The 21,224-nt window shown below is 35.5% G+C and overlaps 2 protein-coding genes across 5 annotated transcripts in view; both read left to right on the top strand.

The window, feature by feature from the left end:
- LOC124643960 (ciliary rootlet coiled-coil protein 2) overlaps nt 1–15,734 on the top strand; it is a 28,752-nt gene extending 13,018 nt beyond the window's left edge. The window contains exons 3-15 of one of the 4 annotated variants that reach the window (XM_047183091.1): nt 853–987; nt 1,434–1,576; nt 1,987–2,148; nt 2,576–2,815; nt 3,345–3,545; nt 3,992–4,169; nt 4,509–4,673; nt 5,147–5,272; nt 6,015–6,117; nt 10,383–10,514; nt 10,965–11,096; nt 12,435–12,520; nt 14,861–15,734. In XM_047183091.1, coding sequence (XP_047039047.1) covers nt 853–987; nt 1,434–1,576; nt 1,987–2,148; nt 2,576–2,815; nt 3,345–3,545; nt 3,992–4,169; nt 4,509–4,673; nt 5,147–5,272; nt 6,015–6,117; nt 10,383–10,514; nt 10,965–11,096; nt 12,435–12,520; nt 14,861–15,039 — 1,982 coding nt within the window. In that variant the 3' untranslated portion in view covers nt 15,040–15,734. Of the gene's footprint in view, nt 1–852; nt 988–1,433; nt 1,577–1,986; nt 2,149–2,575; nt 2,816–3,344; nt 3,546–3,991; nt 4,170–4,508; nt 4,674–5,146; nt 5,273–6,014; nt 6,118–8,033; nt 8,514–10,382; nt 10,515–10,964; nt 11,097–12,434; nt 12,541–14,860 lie in introns of those variants that run through there. The other 3 variants (XM_047183093.1, XM_047183092.1, XM_047183094.1) reach the window with 3 other exon arrangements.
- A 3,206-nt stretch (nt 15,735–18,940) lies between these two features.
- On the top strand, nt 18,941–20,849 carry LOC124644093 (39S ribosomal protein L43, mitochondrial). Its single transcript, XM_047183306.1, has 3 exons — nt 18,941–19,181; nt 19,606–19,712; nt 20,470–20,849. Exons 1-3 carry the CDS (start codon nt 19,045–19,047, stop codon nt 20,787–20,789), a joined length of 564 nt encoding a protein of 187 aa, XP_047039262.1. The 5' UTR covers nt 18,941–19,044; the 3' UTR covers nt 20,790–20,849.
- The last annotated feature ends 375 nt before the right edge of the window (nt 20,850–21,224 follow it).

The following is a 21,224-nucleotide window of genomic DNA, read 5'->3' as shown; positions in this document are numbered from 1 at the left end:
TCCCCGAGACCCAAACGCCCGATGTGATAGATCCGTGCAGATGTTACTTCAACCACGACCTATATTGATGGTAGACAAGATCCTGGATATTTCTTTCAGGACACGGATGAAACCGAGAAAAATAGCTAGTCTTCAAAACAACATGTGTTGCAAAACATGATCTAATTTGTTTTGATAGACGAGACGACACAAGGATGTTTTTCAAGCCAAATTTTCTGAACGCCTTCCCGTAATTAAATCGTATTCCAGAAGATTCCATCATTTCTAAATATATCCGATGCATACTGGTTTACTCCTACGCAGCGAATAACTTTGCTCTCAAATTGCTTTCTGATGAAACTCTTGGTAAAATCGGTCCTGAACACGGAGGAGGGAAAGATAGCGGAGATGCCATAAGGCAGGTGAAGCGCCTTCTTGTTGGCCAAAGTTAGATACGGTAGGTGTTTTCAGATACTAGAATCTGAAAGAATCAGTAACTGAGAAACAAATCTGTCAAAGGATTTATTAACTGGTGAGTTGGTGTCTAAAGAATCGTACGAGGGCGGAGCTGGTAACGTTCCTCGTCCTCCAACTATGTATTTCTTGTTGGTGGTTCTCCGTGGTACTGCGCCTGATCTCTCTCCGGTGGTGTCGGATTGCCATCCTATTTGACTATGAGAAAGAATAGAGAGTACACCTGTGTCTGCACAATTATGTGTCTTTAGTTAATTGCCCTTTTAATTCATGTATTTTTTTAACAAGACGCGGTTGATTCCACAGAAAACAGTTTTTTTGCATTTTAGCAATCTTTGTTCCATGTTCCCCATTTTTTCTATCTATATACATATATATTTTTTTAATTTTTATTTCCAGAATTAAAATGCGAGTTAGCTTCAGCATACAAGGAATCAGAGCTGATTCGTCAGAGAAGCCGCTCATTGGAGGAGGAGCTGTCGGCAGCCAGGACCTGTTCCGCCAACTTGGCTGATCAGCTACATAGGCGGAATGGTATGATAATGTTATTCTTACACATCTGCGTAGCCTTTTCCCAACTGTGTTGGATTGGGACAACTGAGTACCAGCGTGCCTCATGGAGCGACTGCGTCAACAACTCTGTTACCCGGGTAACCCAATACCCCTAGGTAAGACTGTCAGACTTACTGGCTTCTGACTACCCGTAACGACTGCCAAAGATATTCAAATGACAGCCGGGACACACAGTTTATCATGCCCTCCGAAACAGTCATTGGTGTACGAGATACACCTAGAAAGTACATACAAACTTAGAAAAGTCTAATTGGTACTTGCCTGACCCAGAATCGAATCCACACTCGAGCACCTCTAAATTAACTACCTAAATCGCTTTAAGAATATACACAAAATTAAGTCAACTTCACCTTTGCTGTTAGGGTCACATACATCATATTATTTATTATATTTTCTGAAAATTCCAGATGAATCAATACGTCAACTCAGGGCGGAGTTGGAAGATGCTCTGGGCCAGCGCGCCGAGCTCGAGTCTCGAGTGCTGGCGTTAGAGCGAGACAAGGAGAGATTAGAGCAGGAGAAGATAGTACAGGAACAGAAGGCACAAGAGGTGAGCTTCTTATGTTTATGATAGCCTGGTACCTCGTAACTGCTCTGCTGCTCTTTAGAAAATTAAGTTTTGTGACTAAAATGTGTATTTTCACATTCGTTCTTCGTATAATTTTGATGATGAAATTATTTGGCAGCCCTGAAAAGCTAACTTACAGCTACTCCCAAAGCACAATGTTCGTTTTCCTAAGTTCTCCATGGTTGTAATTTAATCAAATAATGTGAACTGTTTGCCCACAAGCTCAAAATTAACTTCCGAATATCGTGTGTAGTACATATGCAACCAGAAAATACTTACTAAAACTTGGACTACTCGCTAGCATAGATAACCTTCATCGAAAGCCTTGTACACCTGGAACAGTAACTATGCTAGAATTTTCTGTACATTCTAAAATTACTGAACTTTTACAGGCCCTAGCAGCAGCAGAAGCCTGCACATCAAAATGGCGGGCAGCACACGAAGCAGCTCGATCACAAGCCGCCGCCCGGGCAGAGCGCATGCTGGCAGACTGCGAGTGGAAGATGAGGGAGCTCGAGAAGAAGGCGAGAGACGCTGATAAGCAGAATAAAGAGGTGAGCTAAGATTGGGAGGGAAAAGCATCATCATAATTTCTTGTCCGGCCTATTGACTTCTCACGACCCGAAACGACTGCAATTGATCTTGAAATGACAGGCGGGACTACAGTTATAGTGCCCTCTTATGTACTTAGAAAGTACATGCAAACCTATAAAAATTGCATTAGTTCTTGCCTGATCTGGAATCGAAGCCACATTCATATTTGAGCGGTTGTTGCATTACCCATTAGCAGCAAAACACTGAAAGCGACAAAATAATACCTTAGACAACTCTAGAACTCGGCAAAATAAACACAGTCGACAGAACTGCAGTCACAGACTTTTTTTGTCCCTTTCAGCGTTTTGTCAGCTTCAATATTTTTTTTAGTTTTGAAAGTTAAAGTTTTTAAAGCACTTTTTATGTATTTCCTCCATTTCTCCCCAGCTAACAGCAACAGTAGAACAACTCAAATCCGACCCCAAGCCGTCACCAGCTCAAGTAGCAGAACTCCAACAGCTCCGAGGAGTAGTCACAGAGCAGCAACGCTCGGTACAGTCACTGACGCTGCAACTCCAGAGAGTGGAGACGAGAGAGGAGGCGTTGAAGTTAGAGGTGCATCGACTGAAGGAGCTGTTGGAGAGAGAGACTGTCAGTGGCAAGGAGAAGGAGGAGAGGCATAGGAAGGTTAGTAGTGTTGAGTAGATGGAGGTTTTTGTTGGTGGGGGATATTATCAAAGAGTTTGTGTTTGGATAGGTAACTGATGTTAAAAGTTAAAGAGTCTAGGTGTTCTACCTTCCATCAGCAGTTTCCTTTTTTTTTAGAAGGAACCACATTGATAAAAACAATCCTATATGTTATTTATATTCATATTTATTTGCATACCATAATGTTACAATGATGTTACAAGGGGCTTAAAGCTAGGTACATATTATGGACCCTGTTAGGGCACAGCAAAAGAAAGCTAGGAAGTTTAATTACATATTAATTATTATTAATTCTGATATACAAAGCTATACTGCCAATTTTGTTTCAAGATCCATCAGCGGTTTTTCAGATGCAGAAGTAACAAAAGAGAACAGCATTGGAAAGCAGTAGAAACTCCTCATTAATTTACCAGTTCATAATTATACATAGTTAGCTTTTAACTAACGTAATATTTGTGTTATTTTTTATTTATTTTTCAATAATTTTCCCTCCTCTCTTTCCCTCCAGGAAGTCCAACGCCTAGAGCAGCAACACTCCAAGACCGTCGACTCTCTCCGCGCGGAACACCAGTCAGCCGCCGCGTCGTCCCGCGCGGCGCTCGAGCGCGCACACGCGGAGCGCACGCGCGCCGCGCTCGCGCAGCTCAGAGCTGAGGCTGAGCAAGATGCTAGGAACGCTGATAGGAAGCTGAGAGAAGTTACTACTAGGGTAAGTGTTTAGAGCTAATGGGAACATAAGAATTTATTTAATGATCGCATAATTCCTAAAAGGAAAACTGCTCAAGGTATATATGCCACGACAGGAACAGGTTTAAAAATTGTATTTGTTTTTTTCTTATTTAATTGTTCACTTAAGTTAATATCACTAATAAGAATAACACACTGCAAATTATTCGATAGTTTGAAAAGTCTCATAAATTAGTGTGAAGACAATTGATTGTGCACACATCATTACTCATTACATTATGATCGTTAGACCAACTTTCAGGCCATCTAAAAAGTTTAATAGGATTCAAGATTGTTCTAATTTAACTTTCGGCCAAAGATTTAGCCTGCAGTGTGCTCAGTACCAATACCTTGACTTTGAAAAACTAAACCAATTCCATCTACCAATTTTCGTGTTATAAAAATACATATATAAAACTTCTCTTCCAGTTCGAAAACCTAAAAGAAGTGCTAGCTAACAAGGAAAGTCAGTTCGAGCACGCGATAGCCGAAGCCCACAGCAAGGCGGACTGGGACATCATGCAGCTCAGACATATGCTGGACAAGGCTGATATCACGTACGCCAACAAGGTTGAAGAGATGAGCGAGCGGTTTGAGAAGGAAAAAGGTAAACTAACAAAGCAACAAATGAAGTAAAGAAATGTAGTAGGTAGTCATATTGGCGGGACTCCATCGAATTCCAAAAGAAAAATACATGTTGGTCCATAGCTTAGCATCACATTTCAGAAATGTATTGCCAAGATATTTTTACAACCCTGGTTTACCATAAAATTCAGTAAATATGTGCAAGTAAACATTGTAGTACGAAAATAGCAAAACAAAAACATAAATAATTAATTTTGATAAAAGAAACTAAATTTTATCTTATTAAAATAATAATTACGGAAGACTATTTTAAGAAATAAACGCGGAGGAAATAATAATTTGAATAATTTTACTTCCACAGAGAGTCTAATAGAAGAGTGGTCAGAAAAGCTAAAAGTAGTAGAAGAACAAGCAGCCAGCGCCGCAGATGAAGCTAAGAATCTTCTAGAATCTACCAGAATGAAGCTCATAGCCGAACGAATGGAACAGGTCAATAAACTCAAAGAACAACATCGACAGGAGATGGGTAAGCTATATGCCTAGACTTTTCCCAACTATGCTTTAAGTCTTACTAGAATCAGTGTTTAACCAGGAGCCTATGTGACTTGACACAGCTACTGATTAAAACACATTTTTAATAGTGAATTTAAAACAATTAAAACTTGGTATGAATGGTGGTAAACTTTTTGGTTTTTGAATAAAATTAAAAATTGTCGCAGATGTACAAAAGACAAAACATGGTTTCCAAGACGGTCAATTTAATTTTTGTACAGAAATATGTCCATCCACTTAGAGGTCATGCCAAGTGCAGACTAACGCCCGCACTCACGAGTCATTTAATAATTATTAATGTCACTCCTTATGTGTGAATGGCTTAAGTAACCATTAAATGTGTCTCTAAGTGTGTCCATAACTTAGAACTCTTAACAGTCCATATACTTTACCTGAAACTCCTCATTATAAAACTGTTCATAATAAAATTCTATTAATGAAATCCAGATGACCAATGGGAACAATTTATGGAAGACAAAGAGAATTGTCTCGCGAGAATGAAGACGGAGTGCAGACAGGAGGGAGAGGAAGAAAGAGTTAAACGAGAGAAGGAATTGATAGAAGAAATAGCTGGTAAGTTATTTAGACTTTTGAAGCTTATAATCGTTTTCAAAAGACTTAAGATGCTATGATATAAATTATAGGATACGCAACCCTATAATAAATTCACTCTTAGTGTTTTTCAATTTCTTATTCACAGATGTTGTAATAATTTTAAAAATTGTTGTCGTTATTAATAAGTTTTATAATATCTGACGTACTTCAAGTTATGGATATTATTGTGTGTTGTTTTAAAGCTTTTATTTAACTTGCTTTTTAGGTATGTATTGGCGCAATAAGCTTTTACTATCATACAAATTGTATATAATAAGTTATACGTTGATAGCTAAAAGGTTTAAACAGCAAAATTATTTTCTTATTAGAGCGTTTAAATAAAAGCTTTTTGTTTTTAATTTCTGCTAATATCGTAGTCTAATTATTATTTTTTCATTATTCATTTATAAGGAAAATTGTAATAAGTATAAATAATTGCATATTTATTGCATAATATGGCTATCTGTAACTTGTAAAATAAAATCTGTAACCTGTGTTAACAAATAAAAGTGGTTTAATTGAATTACATTTCATTTCATTTGATATGTTAAGTTTTATCATGCATCCATTGAATTTACATTATTTCATTAAACATAATATAATAATTAATATATGATATATAAAAATGTTATTTTCTTTTCATCTCTTTCCATAAAGCATTGCAATAAAAACTATTACTTACTAGACTTACTGATTAGATTTCACCAAATCCCTATTACAGAATTAAAGTCACAATTGCAGTCACAATCAAGTGAATATGACCATTTGGCAGTCAAGGCAGCTGCTTGTGGCAGGACATTAGCAGTAACAGAGCAGGAATTAAGGTTAGTGAACATTTATCACTGATGTCATTAAAATTTTAGTTCTCGTCTATATAGACGACTTTGTTACATGCATGTTTGCATTAGCAACCTAATTAGAAGACCCGTGTTCAAAAGTTGGTTTGATATGTAATAATGGATTGCGTTTTTAAAGTTTTAAAGTTACTTATATTCTGTGGCGTTACTCGGATTATTTAAGCTTTGTAAAGTCTGTCACACATGAATTATTTCAATTTCCAATCTTTGAACACGGGTCAAAATTGTCCAAAGCCCTCATTTGAAAAATAATCATTAATTTATTCAACCAAACACAATTGGTAGCGAAATTTGTTCCCAAAAAACCTTATTCTTTTAGAACTAATAACTTTTAATACTAATTTTATTGAAATATAGTCTTTTGGACAAATTTGGCTACCATGATCGCATGTCAAAATTCGCCCATGGAGTGATAACTACCATTAGTTTATATTTCATGGTCAATAACTCTAGTTATTATTTAAACACATATTTCATCAATTCATTGGAAGATGTCTTTATTTTCCTATAAAATACAAAATGCTTCATTGTTCTGTTTTTTTTTATCGTCGTGAAAGGTAATTTGTGGATCGTAACTTGGTTATTTAAAAAAAATCCTCCCAAGATCTCCTTAATTACAGTTGAAACAAAAGTCGTTTTACTATAACAATCATACCAAAAACTTAAAATTAATTACAGAAAACAGAATCTAATGAGGTCATCAAAAATATTAATCATTTACTCTATTTAATCAAATCTATTTAATGAAAGACATCTTCCAATAAATTCAAATATTCGTAGGTACACTAATCACAAATACATAATATACAAAATTGAAAAACAACAATGTCCAAAAGGCAGTATTTTAATAAAATTGTAAAATATGAATGACGTATTTTAAAAAGAGTCTGAACAATAGTTGCGCAGAAGCTTTAGAGTGGCCCCTCTTCCTGCAATGACATTGCACAATCTTCAATATGAAACCTTAAAATATTGCGCAATATAATCGTTTGTTTAGGGACCGCCTAATACAATAAACATCTACTGCGCAGCTAATCGGCTAAATTCAGGCTTGTAGTATAAAACGATTTCAATAGGTAACCTAGATTATATTTCAATACAGCTTTTTGAGGAACAAATTACGCCAAAAATTGTGTTGGTATTAGTTAAGCTGATTTTGTGTTTCATTTGTCAAAGTGACGGTTGATTTATTAGTCAAGACAATTTATTTACGAATCAATTATTGTATTTACAAAGAAAAGTAAATAACTTGTGTAGCAATCACCAAGTTCTACTTAAGGTCCGTCTACGCGATCAATTAAATTGTGCTATATTAAAAATACTAGCTTCTGCCAGCGGTTTCACCCGCATCCCGTGGGAACTACTTCCCGTACCGGGTAAAAAGTATGAAATGGGCTATCTAATACTGAAAGAAATTTTCAAATCGGACCAGTAGTTCCTGAGATTAGCGCGTTCAAACAAACAAACAAACAAACTCTTCAGCTTTATAATATTAGTATAGATTGTGCAAGTGAAGTTGGTGATTCATTCACCCGTGCATCGTAGAGCACGTAAATGTCGGTCCTGCGGATTGCCGTCCCATCGGGCTATGAGAGTGAAGGAATAGGGAGTGCACCTGTGTCCAAGCAAATGTGCGTGCACTATAATGTGTCCTGCGCTGCTGGCTGATCTCCTTAAATGAGAACAGCCGCCGTGGCCGAAATCGGCCATGGACGCCATTATTATTGTGCAATAAAAATCATTACACAATCTTTAAGTCCTAATAATGTGCAATTTAATTGATCGTCTAGCTTATTTAAGGTCTCAGTTAGTTCCTTTGTATTCTTAATTAAAAATCCTACACCTTCATTAGTCAATAGTACGTAAGTCTCTTTCTCGCACAGTGTTGGGATCATCACGCTTCTCCTATGCGCGTGGGCGGGCTGTACTCTACGGACGACATTCATCACCACTTCTATAGCTCTCATCGTGGTGATCCTAGCCAGGCTGCTGAGGAGGGCTAAACGGATGCTACGATATTAGATTTTTGGAATCACTTGCTCCATATTTGTTTCTATAACTTCCGTTAGTGGTCCTGTAGGAACTACTGTCCCTACCGGGGTAAAATGTAGCCTATGTTACTCGGGAAGAGTGTAGCTTGTCAAAAGTGAAAGAATTTTTCAAATCGCTCTAAAATTCCTGAGATTGATGATTGCCGTAGCAAAGTGACTTTGAAGCCATATTTTGGGGCTGCGGGACTGTTCGAAAGAGTTGCCGTGGCCCTGGTACATGAAAGGCATACGACGGAACATGATGGATTTTTAGTCAGTAAGAGTCTGACACTCCCTCACCGCTGCTAACCCACAGCAGGAGGGGTCATTTGATGATTTTTAACGTCGATAAAAAAAAAAAACCTTTTTTTGAAGTCGGTTAAAAATGACAAATGGCCAGTAACACTTGTTAAAAAAAAATACACGGGAAGGGGCGGCAAAATCGACAACTGCCCCGGGCGGCAGATACCCTACGCTACGCCACTGGATTTCAGACTATAGTCCAGGTTTCCTCAAGATGTTTTCCTTCACCTTTTTATCGGCAATTGGTGTCCAAGATATACTTAGAAAGATATCACTATTTTATGAAAACTTTGAACTTGACAAAGGAGTTTATCTTATTCTTAGGAAGTTAAAAACCAATATGGATTGAGTTCAATTAAAGAAGTTAGGACCCTATAACACAGTTACTTTGTCAAAAGGCTTTGTATTGAAACCTTTTTTATGGGATGTATTGATGTTAACATGTTATTTTAAAGCTTAACCAAAGAGTCGAAAAAACAGCAGCACCTATACTTTGACAATACTACTTTTTGCCAAACTTTTTGTCGTCTAGAACATTGCGCGACTCGTTGAGCCGAAACCAAGTTTAGGTACCGGGGTTTAATTTTAACTTATTTAAAAGGACTAATATTCTCAGACCATTACTTAATATGTCTAAATATGTTAATAATTTTCTCCTACAAAAGTGCTCTTGTTTTGTAAACCACTGAATATTTATAAGTAGAAAATTGTATACCAACCAAGAAGCTTATAGGTGCAACTGGAAGCCACGCTCGAAATAATACTATAATAAAAAAAAATGTTAATGGGTGTTGAAAATCTATTTACACACACAATATGTCGGGTTGTATCACCACCACGATATTCTTTAAGTTAAAAAATAATAAATTAATGTTATTTCACAAAAATTGGCCATACACTATAACATACGACTTTTACAACAAGTTTCATAGTTTAGATAAATACAATTGACGTGAACTCTGGTACTCATGTTAAGATTTAACTTGTGTTATGGGTACCAGCGCTCTTACACGAGTTTGCTCCTATTACATTACATTGTGGCAGTAAGTTACCATAAAAGGTGGTGGTTGGTTTCCAGTTATACCTAAAAGACTCTTGACATATTTTTTCTATAATAATCTTTATGTATCTTTATTAATATAAATACTGCCAATTGGACTGATCTAACACATCACACATACATTTCATTCATCATATAGAATATATTATCCAGCATTTTTATCATAATCTAGTCATGTTCAAAATCATACTTTTATATTTTCATTTTTGATATGAAAATCATCTTCAGATTCATGATTTGCTCAAATTGTTATCATTCATGCATAAGTGTTTACTTGTTCATCTTTTTTATATTTTTATACTATATTTCGAAAATTATTTTGTGTGAAATAAAGATATTGCAAAAAATATTTTTAGTTAATGTTGGTTATTGCTGTTTAGATCTTACACACTCATTAACACTTTTTGACCAACATAGTTGGGAAAACCTAGGCAGATACTTATACAGATGGAAGACTAATGATTGAGGTCTCTGTCTAGCAGTAGGATAGTATCAGCCTATTGAAAGAAGCACTTTCTAAATAATGTTGCCAGGTAAAATATTTAACAGAACATAAAAATTACCTTTACTAAACTACTTAACAATTTCGAAGTTTTTTCTTAACCATAGTTTTAAAATTTAATTTAAAAAAAACACACACTTTAGTTACCGAGTTACCCCTTTTTTCATACCTATTAATTTCCTTTAAAACAAAAAAAACTGGCAACACATAGGGTAAGAACACCATTTATCGGCAATACCACACAAAATGCAGGGTAAAAGCCCCAACAATCGGCCAAGCATATAAATTTTTATTTTTTACACAATTTAACTGTCTCTCCTTAACCGACTAACTATAGAGAAGCATTGGCGAGGGAGAAGGAGTTGAGAGAGAAGAGATCAGAAGATGCTACCAAGATTAAGCAGGTGGAGAATGCCTCGAGGGACCAGATTGAGCATCTCACGAGGAAGTGCGCTTGTTTGAGGAAACTGTAAGTATTATAAGCAAAATACTACATATATTCATTCTGGTACAAAATATTTTATACCGACTTCATTTGTATCTATTTACTTTACGAACGTACCGAATTATGAATTTTGAAAAAAAAAATAGGATAAGCTAGTTCATAAGTAAAAAAACTACCAATAGCCGCAAAAAATATTATTTATTTTATTTTATTCATAATTTTATCGAAACTTGATTCATGAGGTTATAAGAAATCGAATGTGTTATTTTAAAATTGAAAGAATTAAGTTCCTCATTTAATAAAAATAAAAGATTTCGAAGAATTGAGGACCTCATCCTTTTTTAAACTCTGTTAAAAATGAGGGCATTTTTTTAAGATTTCGCCGCTGTAAAGTTCTTTTTTTCCCAATAACAACCCTACATATTTATACTTAAAAACCAAATAAATCCACTTAATCCATCTTGCACTCCTCAGTTTCGACGACATACGTGCCCGCCTAACAGCCCGGGAGCGCGCCGCCGAGCAGGACTCCAAGGCTAAGGATAAAGAGCTCCACCAGCTGAGGGGCGAAGTCGCCAGGCTCACCAAGATACTGTTTGAGCAGAAGTTAGTATATTTACTTAGTATTGCTTACTAATTTTTATCTATAGGCCTCAATAGGCGTGACGACCGGGAGAAAAAGTTGTATAATTCTAATTTCCAAAAAATATTGGACACGTATTTTTTTATTCTAACAAAATGTTATTTTTTTATTATATCTACATCCGGTTAGACTGGAAGCCGACCCCGACAAAGTTGGGAAACAGGCTCGGAAGATAATGATTAAATATTTACTATAATATGACGCAATAAAGATTGAGAATTGGGGCTCGTGACGTCACATCTATGTATTTGTACTTAAAAGTGACGCAACACAAAATTTTATCGTGTCATATCTTCATTGTTATTTGTTTGTGAGAGAAAAGAAAAAATAAGTGTCCATTATTTGAGGGTTATCAAAAGGACTAAATACTTTTTCATTCCTCACAGGGCTGTAGACACTTCTATCTAGCTAGAGTCTAGGGCATCACCAACACTTGATTTTGTACCCACATACTTTTTTTTCTGACCCCAAATAAAATTGGGACTTTTGTAGAGTGGTACCATTCAAACAGACCGGCTCAGAGAGCATCGGCGCGCATTTTTCTTTTCACACAGACCGGAGCGCGAGTATTAAAGAGCAATGCAATCGGAGTCAAACATCAAGAAAAAGTACGCGATCGGAGCCGGTTGGCTCCTCTTATTATTTCACTCCGAGCGCCTTCGAGCATTCTTGATGACAAAAGCAGTGCGCAAACAAAAATAAACCTTACTTCAAATACTAAGTACTCGATTTTCAACGTGTTAAGAATTTGCTCTTCTCTCCGAGCCGGTCGAAGAATGCGGTGTCTTTTAATTTCAGTAAGGGTTGCACCATCTAACTACTGGTTATGGTTTAGTTATTCTTAAAGTTAAGTGGTACGTCATGGTGTAGTTGTCATTTAACTATAAGTGAAACGTGAAATGACCGCCTAATGGACAGATCGGCGATTTGACTACTGAAAATGGTTCGGTTATCGTTATAGTTAAATGGTTCAACTTACCTTATCTGGGAATATCTGGGTATGGTTTTTCTTCAACTCTTTTAACAATTTCTTCAAGAAAATAGACGAAGCCTGGTTTCACTGATTACCCATAGAGTGACAGTCAGATCTGATAGTTAATGCTGTCTGCCAGATTAAAGCTGCTTATAAATTCAGACAGATATAGCTATACAAGACCTGTGAAACCTAATTATAGTTAATCTGTCAGATAAGTTCCTGATAGCCTATCAGAGACTTTATAAGTAAGTAACCAGTGAAACCCGGTTTCTAATATTTATTGCACGAGCTTAAAACTATATCTCACGCAGTCTTTCTCTCCTAGCACTCCAAAACTAGGTGCTCGCACTAGGGCTGACGGGTGTGAGACTGCGCCCCCCGAGGAGACGCCAGCGGAGCCCCGGCGCAAGGGTATGTCACCCTGTATATAGGTGAGCACTTTTGTGGCTATAGTGTGTGGAATGTTCGGGAATAAACACCCTGTGTTGCGTAGTGGTGGGCATAATTTGATGTTGTTAAAAAACACATATGTATGTCATAATAATGGTCACTATATGTCAATATTTCTCACTAGTTTGATAGAAAATGTCATTGTCATGATTGTTAATTTGAAAGGCATCCATTGGTAAAAACTGGCCTTTGAATAGTCCCACTGTTTGCAGTCCAAATCACACAAATTCACAAAAAGAAGACATAAACATACAACCTACGTATATTCAAAGCACATTGGCGATATATTATACTTTTTTGCATCACATGAATATCCAATATTTTTACTCTAAACTTATAATCTACGTTTTAGTTTAAATATTCTATCTAACCAAAGCGCGTGAACCATTGTAGTGGGTCTAGACATAAGCACATTGTCTTTTGCATGACTCGGCGACCAGTTCTGAGCGCATCCGAGCTCATTCTTTTTTAAAAAGCATACAAATAAAATGTGCATGTACATTTATACACACAAATATTAAACTATACGATAATAGATCTCTAATCCTTAGGTATTCAATCCTTTATCAGTAGACCATGACATTACTGTGTACGCTTTAGATTCGTCATTAATAACTGTCAAAATATGCCCAGCGCTATCTACAAACCCAGGTGCCGTGTTAACAAAAGGTATTGGAACTACTCATAATGTTGTGTTAAAGGTATGTTACTTGTAATAACTATACGTTGTATAAACTCAACTCTGTCTTTATGGTAAAGTATTTGGTGGTGGCTGGTGATGGCTCTACCAGAAGGTAGTTAATACCTATCTTGTAAATATGTTGGAGACTAAACTGTCATTTGAAACTCGAATATTTCGAATATATTTTTGATTGTTTAAACAAAATAAATCTTTATTTTTTCTTTTTTTTCAATATTTTAAAATGAAAGACAAAAGATTATTGTAACGCTAACAAAAAAATATGTAACGTATGTAACATTTATTTTATTTAAATACATAAGCTTTTTCAACTTTTTTCTAACGTAGTCTCCAGTTTAATTTAAAGTTTCTTGGTCGGATGGAGTCGAGAAAAAATTTTGAAGCATAACATTTGTGCTAAAAATTGAGTTTTATTTATCCAAATTTTCTAATTACAATTTCGTCTCTTATTTTAGACTCAGAGACCGTTTTTTTTTATTGTCTGTCCTATCCCAGCCGAAAACAGCTTGTAAAAAGCACACAGGTTTAAATATTTTTGTGTATAGATAGTTTCAATGTGATTTTTTTGTTTACATATAAGTTCGTTTCTAGGTAAGCAAACGAACGTTTTTATTAAGCGTGAAGAAATATTAAGAGTGAATTGCACCATTTAACTATGACGATAACCAAACCATAACCAGCCGTATACTTGTCGCGCATTGCTCACATCGGCGATTTGACTACTGGTAAAATAAAATAAAATGGTTCGGTTATCGTTATAGTTAAATGGTGTAAGCCACTGTAAATGTTGTTAATAATCTCATTAAAAACATAGTTTTAAATTAACGACTTCTGTTAAATTAGTATGGTTTTCGCGCCAGAATTTGACATTGACATTTCTGAAACGTCAAATCACAAACTTTTTTATTGTAAAAATGTGTCAAAGTACAGGCAGGCCATGATACCTGAATCTGTCAAATGTTACCAATCGAACAATTACCTTCCACTATTGTGATAATGGTTAAAAATCTATTGAAGACATTTGGTAGATTAAGATAGGTTGATGTGCTGTCTATACTTCGCTAGATTCTGGTGTGAATAATCCTTAGTTATTTATTTTAAAGGCAACGTTTAAATTTTCAAAATTAACTGAAAGCGAGCACAATTTCTTGGCCTAAATTCTCTGCTTATCTATCTCTTTATAACTTTTAATTGAATATTGTTAAATAGTCGTGTACATAGATGACAAATAGAAACTTAAATGTTTGATTTTTAGTTTTATTAATTTAAATTAAACACAGCGGTATGAGAGCGGCTTTAAGTAAATAATGCCATGCACGAACAGACTTGCAATTTTTTAAGAAGACCATTTCCAAAATAGTTTTTTCTAGTCTGATTAAAAAGCCACATTTCAGAGGAATTTAGTTAATGGAAAACAAAAATTACGAAATTGATTAATTTTAGTAAAGTTTCACCAAAATCCATCCAATAATTAAATTATTTTTTGTGTGAAAGAGGAACAAACATAAATACATACATACAAGTTTAGTGGCACCGCTCCATCACCGCTGTCCAAGCTACCAAACTCCAGCAAAACTAACATCCATCTCTATCCTTCACAGGTGGGACTCTTCAAACTCCCGAACCAGTCCGGAAACACTCGATGTTACCCGAAGCCACGTTCGCGCGCCTAACGCCCGTAGAAATTCAAAATGGCCGCCGCCGGGCCAAAAGCGTCGACTTACCAGCGGTGCAAGTGCCAGTTAGAATAAAACAATTAGAAGAGAAGAATAAAGAATAATATTGATAGTTTTCAATGCACATTGTCTGAGTAAAAACTTTACTAGGATCCTTTGCACCATTTAGCTATTTTAACCAAAGCATAACCAGCCGTATACTTGCCGCGCATTGCTCACATCGGCGATTTGACTACTGAAAATGGTTCGGTTATCGTTATAGTTAAATGGTGCAACTCACAGTAAATAATTGAATTTTTAGGAATTGATACATTGAGTGCTTTTGATTTCATTTTAGAAAAAAAAATCACTTGAGAAATAATATTGAAACGCTGTTTGAATATATTCTTTAAGAAACTAGCTTGCAGCCGATGTGTATTTTAACTATTAGTTTTATTAGAGTCAATGACTCTCGCTCGGCTATGTAAGAGTTAGTTGATAGAAACAGTCATTGTGAATTCAATGAAGACCATTTCAAATATTGCGTTTCATATGTAAGTAATTTCAGACTTAACATTTAAATACCTCAAAAAAAGTGAAAAATAATGAAATTTTTGTCACAATGGCTCTATCAACTCATTCTACTAACAAAAATGAGTACACTCGTAATACTTTATACTCTTTTGCTAATTCGCCTCTGACTCCGAAGAGAAAGGGTATAAAAGTATACTAAAAATATAAAACTAAGTGCAATAATAAATAAGTATTTATGTTTCTCATTATTATTGTTAAGGTTTAATATAACATTCTGACAAAGGAATTGATGTCTTACTAAAATAATGTCTGCCTTTTTTCCAAAGAACCAGTTGCACCATTTAACTATAACGATAACCAAACCATAACCAGCCGTATACTTGCCGCGCATTGCACTCATCGACGATTTGACAACTGAAATGTCAAAGTTAAATGGTGCAACTCACAAGTAGCATAAATTAAACCAAGCACTTAAAAAATGTATTCCAACTTTTCCCTTTCTTTAGTTTATCCGTTCATTTAATCATAGTACTTCTCAAACTAGCTAGTACAACTCCAACTACTAGTTCATAAGCCAAGTACTAGCTACGCCTTTGAAAACAGGCAAAGTCAGACAAATAATCCTTAATATTTTGTTTCCACGGGGTTGGAAAGTAAACCCGAAAAACAGCTATATTAAATAACACCTTTTTAACCAACTAATTAAATACAAAACATTATAAATCAAAATACCTATATACTTAGGTAATTTTTGAAACTAGGGCCATAATTTTAAAATATCCGCCAAACAATGTGGTGGGAATCTCAGTGTAAGAAAGTATCTCAAAAACTCAAAGAATCGTAATTTATCTATCAATGTACTTACTTATCCAATTTACTTTAACTTTACATAAACAATATTTAAGTCGTACTATTATATAGAGTGGCAAACAACTTTCCAAAAGAAACTTATTTTTTATTCTGATTAGTTTAATCAATTCATTAAAACTAATAAGAATAAAAAAATATTTTCCTTACTGGTAATTACCAATCACCCTACATATACAACATGTAACGTAATTAACGCACACCCTCAAACACCCCAATTAGAATATTATGTTATAATCATAATACATACACTGAATTTTTAATTTAACATGTATATGCATTGTTATTTACTAAATTAGTTATACCAATTTTTGGAGAACTTTTTGGTCATACTACTACCAGGCCTCTGTCACTCGACGTACTTGCGCGCGATAAATGCCTACCGCTCGCTGGGTTACCGGTAACCCCACGCGGCTCAGGGCGCACAACAGTCACGCGCCGCGCGCGCGCTCCAATATTATTATTTTTATTTCGTGGCATGTTATGCTGTTGGTTTTTATTAGGTTTTTTAAGCTACCTAACAAACTGATGGATTATTTTGAGTTGTGTTGGTTTATATGCTACTATTGTAAGATTTAGAAACATTTTATATTTATGAACTTATCTAGTAATTCTATTTTTTTTTATAAATTAATACTTATCTACTTTATGATTTTAACAACAGAGATCATTAGGTACTTATTTTACTTTAGATACCTACTTAGTTAAATATGAACTGTATTGTGAGTTTTGTGGCTCAAAACACATCTCAAGTGTAAGTAGGAATAGTTCTGGTCCAACTTAATGACGACTCGGCACATTACGCGTGTCGCTACGCAGAAACCAATTTTAGGTAAGTATGTATCAACACTCGACGGAGTTGTACCATATGGGGTATGGCACTTGTGCTCGAAAAATAGTTGGAAACCGCCTTTGATTTTGACGAAAGCCTTACTTAAGTACTTACCTATGCTTACGTATTAGGTAATATTTAGTAATATGTACCCATACTCCATTTTAGTAGGCAATACAATAGTTAACTAAAGAAAAATATTCTTGATATTACTTTTTATTTAAAAACTCAGTTTTAAAAAAGGCTATCTTAAAATAAGCGTAGCTTTGTTTTCCTTTTAAATATTAATAAATTGTAAGAAGCAACCCTAAGCGCGGCCACGGCACGGTTGCGGTCACTGAACTGTGCGCTATCGCATTGGAATAACAATCAAGCGCTCGAACTTTTAAGGTTCATTTTATAACGCAGCTAGGAATTTGTAGGTAGTTGGGGAACTTGTAGGTGCTTATAACAGTAGGTATGGACTTTTTTGTATGGAGTGATTTATCTGTTACGTAGTAACTATTATATAATCTGTGCTACTACGCACGCAAATATCGCGCCGCGCGCCGCTCGACTCGACACAACATAACGAAACTACGGAAAAAGCCGACAATACACGAAGTCTTATTACTTTGAGTTACGGTCTGTTTGAATTTGTTTTGACTGTACAGGGTTAATATGACAATAATTTCCGTAGTTTTAATTATTTTTGGGATAAAAAATTACCTATATAAAAAATGATATAAATCGATTCAGTAAACGATTCTGAACAAACTAATTTCAGGATGTGCGTTAATTAAGTTACATGTTGTATATCAAATACCATTTCATAGAAAAAAAAATAGTCCCCTAGCCTTTTTTAGCCTATCCTCATGTCGTCGAGTGACTAGGCATCTTTATTGTATTATTACTATAATCTGTTGACTATGGTGCGTGATCACTAATATACAATTATAATGCATTCTCGTGAATTAAATGGAAGTTGTATTTAATCGTTGACTGTGTACATATTATATGATTTTTGTAATAAACTTTTTGAAAGTATGGGGGTGTTTCATTTGTGACTTGTCTTGGTAATAATTAAAATAACCTGGTACATGTTTTTATTTTAACGACGTCAAAAATCATCAAATGACCCCTCCCGCTGTGGGTTAGTAGCGGTGAGGGAGTGTCAGACTCTTACTGACTACAAACCGTCGTGTTCAGTCGTAGGCCTTTTATGTGCCAGGGCCGCGGTAACTCGCGCGAACAACCCGCAGAACAACCTGGTACTTAGGTGAAATAGGTATTGTCTCTTTAGCTTGTTAACTTATACAATAAAATATAAGATGAGATTATAATTAAAGAGTCGTGGTGGGCTAATAGGTAAAGCACCAATACTCAATTCTTATGATATTATGATCAGAAACAATATGGACCCTATAGGGTACAGCTTAAAGAAGTTGGACCTTAAGTATGAGTGAGCAGGTTCGATTCCAGATCAGGCAAGTACCAATGCAACTTTTCTAAGTTTGTATGTAAAATAATAAAATACATAAAACTAAAGAGATGATGATAAGATTATATTTGAATATCCCGCTTTAGTTGAAAGTCTCATAGTGATCACAGATTGCAAGATTACCTGCTATCTTTTGTAAAGAAAATTCATAAGTAGTAAGGGTAACGACAGACGCTCAAGGTTTAGTTATATCAAAATTATCAAAATGAATACTTGTTTGTTTAGTCTAAAAATTCAGTGAAGTAAAAAATGTTTACACCTTTTTTTCATACGGTGGCCACAGTAGAAATGAAACGCAATTTGTCAAATGTGTCACAATGTCATTTATGTCATGTGTCACAACAGTTCATACCCAACATAACCTCAATACTAAGAGACCTAAATAAAACCAAATAATTTGCAAAATATTCACTAAAAATGTCGGCGAAAAACATGTTCTTGAAGCCCGGGTTTATCCGGGCACCATTGCAGAACGGTGTGGGCCGATATGTGTGCCAGTTACAGCGAATTGTGCTTAAATTCTGCAAATCTAATGGCTCTAGTCGTGGAATGAGGTAACAATACTTTTAAAGATCCCTCTTAAGAAGCCTCTTATATAGTCGTCCCCTAAGACGACCCACTGACCCTTTGCCTATATTATATTTATATTTAACGTAGTTTTTAATAACCACAATTCTTTCTGATGGCATCCTACATGCATCTGCTATTCCTCTATTAAAAAGTCTTGTTAGCTGCACTGTATAAGTTGAGAACGGCTAAACCGATTTGTCTGGAATTAGAACTAGGAGGCTGACATAGGATACTGTTTACCCGCGATTCCACCCCATCTCTAAGAAATTTAACTGCGCAACCGCGTAAAAAGTAATCTGTGGATTACATTTAAATTGGTAATGTAGTTTTGGCATGAAAGCGCGATAGACAGAGATACTTTTCCATTTATAATATTAGTAAAGATTTGTGTATGTTTTTTTTTTTCAGAGATTTCATAGAACAAGACCTCGTAGACTTTGCTAAAGTGAACCCTGGTGTGGTTGTGTACTTGAAGCCTCGCAGACACAGAGGACCTGTTGTAGTTGCTGAGTATTGTAAGTTTAACTTTATTATTTAGGCTTAGTAACAGCTGCGCTGGTCTATTGGTCACAAGGTTAAGCAACGCTTGGCGCTGTCAGTCTCTCAAAATAAAAATCAAAAGTCATTTATTCAAACTTGGCTGCAAAACAGCACTTTTCGAACGTCAAAAAAAAAAAATTACAAAAGACAGCCCCCAAAACGCCCACCCTTCACCACTTCCTATGTGTTTTTGCTGGGAAGAAGAAGTGGCGCAACAAACTCCCCAGCAACACATGTCTGTCTGTTCGGTTAGAAGAACCTTAAACATTGTTTGATATGTACATTTGTATACAATTTAATTTGTATATTACAAAAGAGGACAATACAGTAAAAATAATGTATAAGTAATAGCTCTAAGTAATAGCTCTCTAAGTAATAGCATCTTGTCATGACCAGTTCCTCCGTGTTTCGGAAGGCAAATTAGATTGGTGGGTGACACTGCCATGTTTACATCTTTGGCAGTTTTTCTAGTAGTGTAAATATCTCAGCAACATGTCAAAAAATAGTCATCAAAATGAGTTCACAGACAATGGAGTTATTATCCACATACACAAAAAATAATCTCTTTCTCTCTTTTCTTCATTTTGGTAGGTCAGTGAAAAAGCTTTGCCTCTTCAATTTATTGTACAGCACAGAGTCCATTTTTCTTGACTGGCAAGACCATTATACACTAAACTTAAACATAACCAACAATATGTTCATTCATAAATATATTTTTTTTTAATTTTTCAGTAAACGGTGACCGAGTATGGATGAGCATGTCCAACAAAACACACTCAGAAATAACCAAATGGATTGACGTTCTACGCACCCAACAAGGTGACAACGCTACTACCCGTCTCCGTAAATACCAGTACACCGACTATCCATCAGTCCAAGGTCCCTGGACTCCGTTCACACACAAGCTACCAGAGTTGAATACTGCAGAGCTTCCCGACCCAGCGTTCGGAGCTAATAATAGATTGCCAATGTCAGCTACGGAACAGTTAAGGTTAATGTTTGAAGCACAGAAGTTGTCGGGCAAAAGTGAGGATTTAAAAACTGCAGAATAATTGTGTTTTTAGTGTAGTAGTGTGTATAGTTATTTAATAAAGTTTTATTAGTAAGATTTATTTGGTTGGTTTAAGTCATTATTATCTTCCTATTCCTACTGATACTGCAACCTTACCTTATCAATACAAATGGTAGTCATGATTAACGCCCCCCATCAAAGTAGTGACTTTGACTACTGATGCTGAACTTGCTCATCCAAACAACGACCTTGTTGACAGTTGCATATCCTGAGTCATCCAAAAATCGAGATCCTAAGCTCTCAAAAATTTATTTATTGTTCTATAAAAAGTTTTAAGGAATCCTAAATCATAAATTAAATCTCCATGAGTTTAGCCGTTCTACCATGAATTTTATTTTATATTTTTTAAAGTTAATAATAAATCCCTACCACAATTTTAGGCAAGTGTAGACGCACCCTAAGGACCAGTAAAAAA

This window comes from Helicoverpa zea, chromosome 29 (assembly GCF_022581195.2).
Source record: "Helicoverpa zea isolate HzStark_Cry1AcR chromosome 29, ilHelZeax1.1, whole genome shotgun sequence".
NCBI classification, from domain to species: domain Eukaryota; kingdom Metazoa; phylum Arthropoda; class Insecta; order Lepidoptera; family Noctuidae; genus Helicoverpa; species Helicoverpa zea.
This window is presented reverse-complemented; position numbering and strand designations above follow the sequence as displayed.

Excerpts from the sequence above, each read along its gene's own strand:
- LOC124644093 (XM_047183306.1), top strand. The coding sequence starts at position 19,045 with ATGTCGGCGAAAAACATGTTCTTGAAGCCCGGGTTTATCCGGGCACCA. Across the intron at positions 19,182-19,605 it reads GGCTCTAGTCGTGGAATGAG|AGATTTCATAGAACAAGACC; the intron begins GTAACAATACTT and ends TTTTTTTTTCAG. Across the intron at positions 19,713-20,469 it reads TGTTGTAGTTGCTGAGTATT|TAAACGGTGACCGAGTATGG; the intron begins GTAAGTTTAACT and ends TTAATTTTTCAG.